Raw genomic sequence first — 11,010 nt, forward strand, 5'->3', positions numbered from 1 at the left:
GGGTGTTGAGGTTTAACCCTGCTCACTGATGATGTCATCGTGCATGGGAGATTCTTTTGGGCAGCTGGCATCAGCTGCCCTGGCAGTCCTCCCTCACAACAACCAGTGCTCCCTGAGCTTACTTTCTAGTGCAACAGCATGTGAATCAGGAAGGGCCTTGATGCTGGGCAAGCACTGGGCAGCAATGAATAAATTATCATGTGTCACCAGTGCTGGATTGGTCACAAAACAGGACGATGTGTTGGTTCTACCCCCTGTTGTGGTTATCCCCTGATGCAGAACATCACAAGATCAGAAGGGGCAGGTCAGCTCTGGTTGGAAAAGTTCTTGAGGTTTCTCTTTGTAAAACCACGGAGGGTTTTGCCAGGATCTGGTGGAAGTGAAGCTCTGATGTGTCAGTGGTTAATGTGTGAGTGTAGAAGCCTCAGCTGACTTGTGGTGCCTCAGCAAGAGGCATTAAAGGACATGATAGAAAATCAATAAAATGAGGAGAGAGTAATTTAAGTGCTTGTGGTGGTTCAGCCCCAAACAGTGTGTCAGCACCACACACCACTGGCTCACTCCCAGAGGAGAAAGAGACAGAGCCTCTGTCAATTGGGATAAGGAGAGTTCACTGAAAAAAGCACCATGAAACTAGAACAATAAACAGCCCATGACACTCATACCCGGTGAGAACACAGAGTACCTTACCCACCTGAGGATTACAGAGTGCTGCAGGACAGGAGGACCAACCCAACACCTCAGCTGCACTCAGACTGCCCTGGAGGCACCCAGGAGTGGTGCCCAAACCAGCTCCTTTATGGAGAAGTGCTGCCAGGTGGTGTGGAAAACAGCCAGGGCTAACACAACCTCCCCAAGCAGGCAGCACAGGTGAGATAACTGTGGCCTGACCAGAACCAGGACAATATCCACCCCTTTTTGCCCACTATCTACATCATGCCCAGATGGGTTTGGGTCTGCACTCCCAGTTGCTTTGTTTCCATTGCTGCAACCACCCCCACAGGGCGCCCCAACAGGAGTTGGCCGGATACCTCAGCCACTGTCGGTGCTTCTTCCTTTCTCCAATCTATTACTGCCAGGCAGTTGGCATATGATGCTGGTGCACTCCACACAGACTTACACCACATGGGTGAGGGACATTGGACCTCATCAGGATTGGTGGGTAGCTGCAGATCATCAGGATCATAGGAATTCATCTCTCACATGGCTGATCCCCTCAAACACTGCACACTCTGCTCTGTGGTCATGCACTTGCCTGGCCAACACATGACATCTTCACTGAACGGGTACCTTTCCCCCACACTGGACAGAAGTGGCCTCCAGAGGCTGAGGGCTTCAGACTTCTTTCCAATCACCTTGTCAATGGCTCCTTCTCTGGACAGGGATCCCAGCTGCTTGGCCTCCCTGCCTTCTAATTCCAGGCTGCGTGCCCCATTGCCCCAGCATTGGAGTAGCCAGGGGATGATGTGCTCCCCTGGAAGGCAGCTGAAATCTTTTCTCATTTCTCCCAGCTCACCCATGTACAAGGTTCAGGTTATAATGCTCACTCCTGGACGAGAAACAGACAGACGCTCTGTGGGTTTGGAGGACAGTTAGTGACAAAAATCACTGTGAAAAAATGATAAAAGCACATCACAAACTACACTCACATCCAGTGATAACAGAGAGTACTTTACTGACCAAAGGATCACAAGGTACTGCACAACGCAAGGACCAACCAAAGGCCCCACTCACATTCAGACTGTCCTTAAGGAAAGCATGAGTGTCCCTCCCCAACCAGCCCCTTTGATGGGGGAGAGATGTCAGGTGGTGTGGAAAACAGCCTGGACACACTCAGCTCAGCTGTGATAACTCAGGTCACCTCTGCTAACTTAGCTCACCTCTGCTGGCTGCTTGGCCAGAAACAGGACAGCTGTGCATTTAATCTCCCCTGTCTGTCACATATTTCTACCTGTCCAAAGTCAATTCACAGTGTCTGAAATCATTGTTCCATCAGTGATCTGCACACCAGTGCTTGTGGTTGCTCTCTAGATTTCCCTTCCCCTTGGACCATTCAGACACCTCTCAACCATCCAGCTGCTGCTCTGGGTTTCAGGGAGTTAAACCCTTGCCTTTCTGGCAGTTGTCTGACTCATTCTGTCTTTAGCCAGCTGTTGAGTTGTGGTGATTTCACAGTCTCCTTCCTCACTAGAACATCTCTCACAGGGTTAAGCTTTGTGGCAGGTGAACCTCACGGGTGGCAGATTGCACTTGGCACAGAGTGAGGAGTGTTTGATTTAATGGTGAATCTTGTCAGGTTTCTTGTGTTTTTGGGAAAATAACTCCCTGTGTGCTGCCTGTGTGCAGCCAGTTCTCTAAGGAAAGCAGGGGAGCTGGTACAGAGGGGCTGTCATGCCCCACTGTGGAGTGCAGAGAGAGACCTGATGTAAGGACAAGGGATGCAAGTCCCAGTTGACTGGTGAGAGTCATGGTGGGCTTGTGGAGATGTGCAGCAAGGTTGTCCCCTCTGCCTCAAGGGAGCCTTTTTAGGACCAGTCCAGACCTCCTTAGGAGGCACCCTGGATCAGTCTCAGTCAGAGGTTGTCACCTCTCCTCTACAGTGAAAATAATAACCTACACCCTTAAAAAGAAATCAATTTTACTCTGAGCTCCCTTTGAAACAGCTTCAATGATCTGTAAATCTCTTGAAGACTTGAAGATAATTACATGAAGAGACATAGCTCATTAGGGCTTGCTTTTTACTTTTAATGAGCCCTGGGGTGTATTTGGTGCTGAGTCCTTGAAGCTCAGGTACTGAGAGGAAATTACACAACAAACTCCATGTCAAAAGCAGAAGCCAAAGTACCTGAAGTATTAATGAGTCCCGCTGAGAGCCATTGCTGGCTGAGCCTCCCCAGGGACTCGTTAGCACAGGTAATTGGAGGCCATGTTGGCTGGTAGGCAAAGGCAATGTACAAGCAGCTGAGATGCTGAGCAAGCCCTGGGTTGGTTTGATGAAGCAGAAAGGCCAAGCCCTGACCCCCAGCCCCAGGAAAGACAGGTCCTGCCCCTCAGGCATTGCTCAGGCTCTTCCTGTGGCAGTGTGGGGTGTGTAACACTGAAAGAAGAACAACAGGATGAAATGTTCTCCACATTGTTGGCCCAAAGCCCAGCTAGAAATTCATCTGTCCTCCATTTAAATAAAAGAAAGAGCAGGGACACCCTCCATCCCCTATCAGATTCAGGAGGAAACATTTTGGAAAGATGAGGCCAAGGCTGAGGTGCTTAATGAAATCTTTGCCACTGTCTTTAGTAATAGGAGCAGTTGTACAGAGAGAATCCAATTCCCTGAGCTGGGAGACAGGGACAGGGAGCAGAATGAGCCCACCCCAATCCAGGAGGGTCCTGCTGCACCACAGAGATGTGCAGAGATCTGTGGGGCTGAATGGGATGCAGCCAAGGGTGCTGAAAGAGCTGGCAAGGGGGGTTCACCAAGCCACTTTCCATCAGTCCTGGCTGACTGGATCAGTCAACGTAACCCCCTATATAAGAAGGGAGAGAAGGATGATCAGGGACATTACAGGCCTGATAGTTTGACTTCAGTCCCAGAGAAGCTGATGGAGCAGATCATCCTGAGCAGCATTATCCAGTTCATGAAGAACCTCCAAGTGATCAGGCCCAGTCAGCTTGGGTTCATAAGGGCAGGTGCTGTTTGACCCAATGGATCTCCCTCTATGACAGGGTGACCTGCTTCTTGGACAAGGGAAGGGCTCTGGATGTTGTCTACCTTGACTTTAGCAAGGCCTTGGACACAGTTTCCCAGAACTTTCTCCTAGAGAAGCTCACTGCTTGTGGCTTGGAAACTGTGGTGGTTCAGCCCCAAACAATGGCTGAGCACCACATGCTGCTCGTTCACTCCCGGAGGAGAAACAGACAGAGCCTCTGTGGGTTGGGATAAGGAGAGTTTACTGACAAAAGCACCATAAAAGGGGAACAATATCAGTCCCTATTGCACTCACACCCAGTGACAGCACAGAGAGTACCTTACAAACCCAACAATAACAGAGTGCTGCACCGTGCCATGACCACCCCTCCCCATCCAGCCCCTTTGACAGGGAAATTATGTCAGTGTCCTGGTTTGGGCTGGGATGGAGTTAATTTCTTTTCTAATTGTGGGTGGAATGTTGTGTTTGGGAGTCAGGATAAGAGCAGACCTGATAACACCCTGATGTTTCTGGTTGTTGCCAAGCAATCAAGGACTTTTCAGTTGTTCCTATTTCCCTACTAAGGAGAAGGAAGGGGACACAGCCTGGACAGGTGACAGTTGCATCATAGTCAGTATAAAAGGGGGGCTGGTTGGAGGAGGAGGAGGCAGCTCCAGGACGTGCAGTTTTGGGGACAGTACCGTTTTCAGGACATCTCTGGGCTGCATGGCCTGAGTTGTGTGGTTCAGTGACAAACTGCATTGTGTATCACCAGTTTCATATATTTTGCTACAAAGTCCTGTTATCATTGTTATATCTCTCTTTCTGCTATTCTAGTAAACTATCCTTATCCAACCTGCAGGGTTTTGTTTCCTTGGATTATGGGGTTTTTTCCCTTTCCCTTCTCTCTCCCTCCTCTCTCTTAACTTCCCCCCTCACTCCCTTTTAAAGAACAAGTGACTGTGTGGTGCTGGGCTCTCAGCTGGGGCAAAACCACATCTACTAAAATCCAAACCAAATCTATTCTTAAGAACATGAAAATTCTTATATTAAAGTTATATTAATTGTCTCTTAAGTGACATCTCCATCAATCTATTCAGCATGATTACATTTCATTGAATCGACAGGGCCAGCAATACAATGAGGAAGATGATGAACTGGTTGCTGTTTAGAAACATCCAGTCATCAGTTTCCACAGGGCATCCTTGAGCTCCTGGATCCTCATGCTGTATATGAGGGGGTTCACTGCCGGTGGAAACACCGAGTTAAGTGGTCTGTGGGGACAGGACAAGGAACAATTGTTTCATTGTGGAGAATAGGAGTTTCAACATCAAAATTCAGAAGAAATTTTCACAGTGAGAGAAACAGAGCCCTGGAAGAGGCTGCCCAGGGGGCTGTGGAGTCTCTTTCTCTGGAGATATTCAAGACCCATCTGGATACTGACCTGTGCGATGTGTCCTAAGGACCCTGCTTTGGCAGGGGGGTTGGACTCAATGATCTCTGGAGGCCCCTTCCAACTCCTAGACTTCTGTGAATCAACGAATCTGTAAATAGGGAGAAGACTGAGAGGGGCTTCAGGCAGGGAAACATGGCAGTGCTGACAAACAAGGAGTCCACTCCCATGTAAAGAAGGCATGAGGAAAAGGCTCTGTGCCATCCCTGCTCTGAGGGGATCCTCAGCACAGCTCTGAAGATCTGCACATAGGACACCACAATGAACACAAAAACACCCAAAAGCCAAACAAGCTCTGGCCACAATTTCCCTGAGCGTGGCCAGTGAGCAAGAGAGCTTGAGGATCTGGGGGATTTCACAGAAGAACTGGTCAGCAGCATTGCCATGGCAGAGGGGGAGTGAAAATATATTTGCTGTGATAATATATTTAATAAGAAATTAAAAATTATCTGTTGCTTTTTGCTGTCAGAGAAAGGAGAGAGAAAGTGTAAGGAACTTTGCAGACAACAAGGTCGGTGAAGTAGGGGGAGAAGGTCCTCCCAGCCTCATTGCAGAGATTCCCTTGCAGCCCATGCAGAAGACCATGGTGAATGAGGCTGTTCCCCCTCAGCCCATGCTGGATGATGTGGAACAGTGATTCTACCTGCAGCCTGTAGACGTCACCATGCTCAGGCAGGTGCAGAGCCCTGATGGATTCTGTGACCTCATAGGAAGCCTGTGCTGGAGCAGGTTTGTTGGCAGGGCTGTGGAGGATCCACACTCAAGCAGACTTTTGCTGAAGGAGGGCACCCCATTAAAGTGACCCACCCTGGAGCAGTTGTGATGATCTGAAGCCATGTGGGAAGGACTTGGAGGGGTTCATGCAGGACTGTCACCTGTGGGTGGAACCCAAAGCTGGAGCACGGGGAGACTGTGAGGAGTCCTCCCATGAGGGGGAAGGAGCGGCCGAGACAATGTGTGATGAACTGACCCCAATGCCCATTCCCCATCCTCCTGTGCTGCTCAGTTAGAGGAAGGAGAGAATTAGAGAGTGAAGAGGACCCTGCGAAAAACAGGGAGGGATGGTGGGGGGTGTTTTAATTTGTTTTTCTTTCCCTTTCCTCTGCTCTCTTTGATTGGCTAACGAATTGTATTGGTTTATTGAGAGTAACTCAGGAGAGTGACCACTGCAGGATCTCTCCCTGTCCTTATGTTGACCTTTTGTTACATCTTCTTATCCTTATGCAGCAGAGGAAAGGGAGCGATAGATCAGATTTGTGAGCACCTAGGTCAAAAAACTTCAAAAAGAGGTTGAAGAGGAAGAAGTACATGGGCATGTGCAGACAATGGTCGTAGGCTACAATAATGATCATTAAAATTTTGCCCAGAGGAACAGCCAGGTAGATGCCCAGGAAGAGGCAGAAGTGCAGGAGCTGCAGCTCCCCTGTGTCTGCAAAGGGCAGGAGCAGGAACTGGCTGATGGAGCTGCTGCTGGACATGTGGTGCCTCTGGGTATGGATGGTCCTAACTGTGACCATCTGGTGTCTTGTTATTTGGCCAAAGGAATTCCCCACCAGGCTCAAAAATGCTCCTCTTCCCAGGCAGCATTGCTCTATTGGACCTTGAACCCACTCATGTCTCTAGGACCACCTCTGGCCCTTCAGGTGACAATAGGGGTTGGTGTCTGAGCAACTCTCTCCTGGCCTCCACCCTCAGTAATTCCCATGGGCACTGGCACCAGCAGCTCCCAGGCAGCCATGCTTCTTGACCTTTGCAGGGGGACAGAGACCCCTGTCTGTCCCTGCCTGGGGGTCCTGTCTCATGCAGAGACAAGGAACGGTGATTGTCCTGCCCAGCTCTGGTTTGAAGAAAGGACCCGAGAAAGGACTCTGCTGGACACAAGGATTTCTCCCCAGCCAAGGGAGGGAAAGTCAGTGAGAACTTCAGTTTCTTTCCAAGAAGGTTCCCTGGAGCTCTAGGGAGGAGCCCAGAGGGGATGGAGAGTATGATGTCTTCACCTGCTCCTCTGCTGTGAGCTGGGCTGGGCTCCTGGGATGGACAGTGGGAGCTCAGAAATATTGCAGCGCTGCAGAGAGACAGCTCTGGCCAGGAGCAGCTCCTCTGCCAAGCACACAGTGCTGGGGACACTGCCTGGAGGCACCGAGGGGAGACCTGTGAGGCTGAGAGAGCTGATGGATGCTGAGAGCTCACTGGAGGAGAAATCTCACCCGGCCTCTCCCTGGTATGTCTGTGGGTGAAGGGCAATGCAGGTTCTGTTCCTGGAGGGATCTCCTAAAGCTGGGACATGGGGCAGTGTGTGGGGTCTGTCAGGAGGACAGGTTCTCTCTAGGACCAGGAAGTGCTGCCTGGAAGGGATGCCCTTCTGCCCCATCAGAGGGACAGGGCAGGACAGCTGTCTTCTCCTGGGCATGGCTGAGGGGTGTGAAGCAGCGTGTGCACCCAGGGGTGCCCAGAGCTGTCCTTGTGAGCAGGGTCCCTGCGCCCCGGGGGCTGTGTGCTGGGGCAGGGACTCTGCTGCTGCCAGGGTCAGCACTAGGGCTGTCTGGTGAGATTTGCACAGGGAAATGGAGAGTGGGAGGAGTGACCCAGGGAAGAGGAGCATAAGATTGTTCTGCAGTAATAATGTGCTGCATGGATCATGTCTTCTCCCAGCTCCATCTGATCCCTGAGAAATTCCAATGGGACATTGAAGAACAACATCAAGGAAACATTTTCCTGTAGGTTGAGTCTTTGCTTTGGCTTTTCCTCTCCTGTGGGCTGTGCTGACTGTTGTAGATGAGAACTTACTTCTCACCTCAGTCATAGCCAATGAAATCTCGATTCTCATTAAGTCTTGAGAGAACTTATTTCTCCCCAAAGAATATGCAATGAAAACTCAATTCTTATTAAGACTTTGGAGCTTCTCCTGAGCCCTGCACACACAGAGGTTCCCAGGGCAGAGCCCTGATGCCAGGAGGGGTCTGCAGAGCAGAGCTGAGCACAGGGCAGGTTGGATGAGGTCTGTGAGCACAGAGCAGGAGGTGACTTGGGCAAAGAAAAGCAGCTGCAGGGACAGATCCAGGCAGCAGAGAGATTATCAGGGATGGGGATGGAGCTGCTCACAGAAATATCCTGGCAGTGCGGATGTGGGACCTCCCTGACATCCCCTACATTGCTGACACTTTCCTACAGCAACCCCTTTGTTTCTACCACCCAGCACAGACTCTACACCCAGAGTTCCAGAGTTTCAGAGTCTTCTTCTTGGCAGCCCAAACCCAGTGAGGAGCAACCCCTGAGTGCCTGTCAGTCTGTCCCTGTCATTATAGCCTTGGCTGCAGCATTTCTTGCTGTTTCCTCTCCTGTCCTTGCTGCCTTTGTCCCATCGTTACTTGGGGCACTGGGCACGTCCATAGGTGGGGCTGGCACTGAGCTGACCCTCATCTCAGGACCCCCAGTTCCTAACCCAGATGACCCTCCTCCCATCAGTGGCACACTCAAGCCAGCAAAAAACAGCACATCTCCCAAAAGCGACCTGACAAAAGTCTTCCTGAATCCAGAGAGTCAATTTGAGGGCATTCCATAGTAGTGAAAGGGATTTTCCTCAAAAAAGATTCCCTAATTTCTCACTGTGCCTTTTTCTCCTTGGACAGGTCTCCACACTTGACAGCAGCAAATGACCAACAGCAGCTCCATCAGCCAGTTCCTCCTCCTGCCCTTTGCACACACACGGGAGCTGCAGATCCTGCACTTCTGCCTCTTCCTGGGCATCTACCTGGCTGCTCTCCTGGGCAATGGCCTCATCATCATCACCATAGCCTGTGACCACCACCTCCACACCCCCATGTACTTCTTCCTCCTCAACCTCTCTCTTACTGACCTTGGCTGCATCTCCACCACTGTTCCCAAATCCATGGCCAATTCCTTGTGGGACACCAGGGCCATTTCCTACACAGGATGTGTGGCTCAACTCTTTTTCTTTGTATTTTTTATTGCAACAGAGTACTGTCTTCTCACTGTCATGGCCTATGACCGCTACGTTGCCATCTGCCACCCCCTGCACTACGGGACCCTCCTGGGCAGCAGAGCTTGTGTCCACATGGCAGCAGCTGCCTGGGCCAGTGGGTTTCTCTATTCTGTGCTGCACACAGCCAATACATTTTCCCTCCCCCTGTGCAAGGGCAATGCTGTTGACCAGTTCTTCTGTGAAATCCCCCAGATCCTCAAGCTCTCCTGCTCAGATGCCTACCTCAGGGAAACTGGAGTCCTTGCATTCAGTCTCTGTTTATCATTTGGGTGTTTTGTGTTCATTGTGGTGTCCTATGTGCAGATCTTCAGGGCTGTGCTGAGGATCCCCTCACAGCAGGGACGGCACAAAGCCTTTTCCACCTGCCTCCCTCACCTGGCTGTTGTCTCCTTGTTTATCAGCACTGACATTTTTGCCTACCTGAAACCCCCCTCCATCTCCTCCCTATTTCTGGACCTGTTATTGGCGTTTCTTTACTCAGTGGTTCCACCAGCAGTGAACCCCGTCATCTACAGCATGAGGAACCAGGAGCTCAAGGATGCTGTGTGGAAACTCATGACTCTATGTTTCTAAGCAGCAAAAGTCATCTCATCTTCTTCTGCTTATCACTGTCCATTTAACTCACATTAGGACTAGTCTTGTAGCTATTTTAGTTGTTTAATTTTTTCTTCTAGTATGTCTGAGCTATAATATCATGGTGCATGTTCATCCCATTCCTGCTGTATTTCCTGCTCTTGTGGTTCTCAGACAGGCTGTAATGACGAGCTGTGCTCTCTTTGCATCATGTCTGCCTGGACAACGCCACTTTCTTTCCTTTTTTCTTTTTTTTTTTTTTTCTAATACATTTATAAAAAATTACAAGCACATATTCCTCAGCTGAATCACTTCACTACTTGAATGAAATGGCAGTTCTTTCCCACCATGACGGAGCAGGAATTTCCAGGATTGGTGCCCATAGCAGCAGAAGAAACACTCACCTTCCCCTGTACCTGCATTACTACTCATCTCTCTGTTTCATCTCCCTCATCATTCAGGTGTTTCCACCTCTCCTGATGATGTGGCCATGCCTAAGGACATCCTTTTCTACAGACTGACTGGATGTATGCTTACAGATTTCCACCTCAGCTTTCTCTTTAGTCATTCTGATGCTGCTCTGCTACCTGGTTTCTGCTTTGATATTCAGAGAGTTAGAAAACGTTCCATCTTTCAGAAGTCTAGTGAACTGTTCTGTCACAAGTTCATTGTGTTGATCAGTGACCATCCTATGTATCTGATTCAAACTGTTCTGGGAGAGAATCTCCTCTGAAAGCTGACCCCCTGCACACGCTGCTTGGCCGTAGCAGCAGCTGAGGAGAGAGATTTCATGGGTATTAAACTGTGTCATGTGTAACTGCTGTTTGTTGTCAGAGAAATCTGTCTGTGCCTGTGAGCACAGATGATGGGAGGAAAAGTGTTGGGAGTCCCAGGAGGCCAGTGAGGGAACTGCTGGGCTTGGGGAAGAGCAAGGTTCTCCATGCAGTGTTGGATCTCCAGAGACTGCTTTTCTTGCCTGTCCAGATCTCCTTAGGAGAACTCTGCCCCAGCCCCCATTGCAGCATGCTGCTGAACTGTCTTCCATGATCTGAGATATGACAGAAACTTTTTTTCCTATGAAAAAACCCTCCATTGTGAAACTCCTTTGAAATTTTCATCACTCAAATAAAACCTCTCCAATTAGTCATACAAGTCTTAATGTTTTTAATTAAAATGTGTTGAAGAGCCATGGTTGTAAGGGATTTCTGGATGTTAATGAGCCCCATGGTGTCTTTTCTTCAGAGTCCACAGACCTCAAGATACCAAAAGGAGACTCAAGAAACCTCCCAAGAAGTTCA

General features: G+C 49.7%; 1 protein-coding gene across 1 annotated transcript; it reads left to right on the plus strand.

The window, feature by feature from the left end:
* Window positions 1-8,788: 8,788 nt before the first annotated feature.
* Window positions 8,789-9,712, plus strand: LOC311203044 (olfactory receptor 14C36-like; the record flags this gene model as incomplete). Its single annotated transcript, XM_084277681.1, has 1 exon — window positions 8,789-9,712. One exon carries the CDS (start codon window positions 8,789-8,791, stop codon window positions 9,710-9,712), a length of 924 nt encoding a protein of 307 aa, XP_084133807.1.
* Window positions 9,713-11,010: the final 1,298 nt, after the last annotated feature.

This window comes from Gallinula chloropus, assembly GCF_964237585.1.
Source record: "Gallinula chloropus genome assembly, chromosome: 35".
Classification (NCBI taxonomy): Eukaryota; Metazoa; Chordata; class Aves; order Gruiformes; family Rallidae; genus Gallinula; species Gallinula chloropus.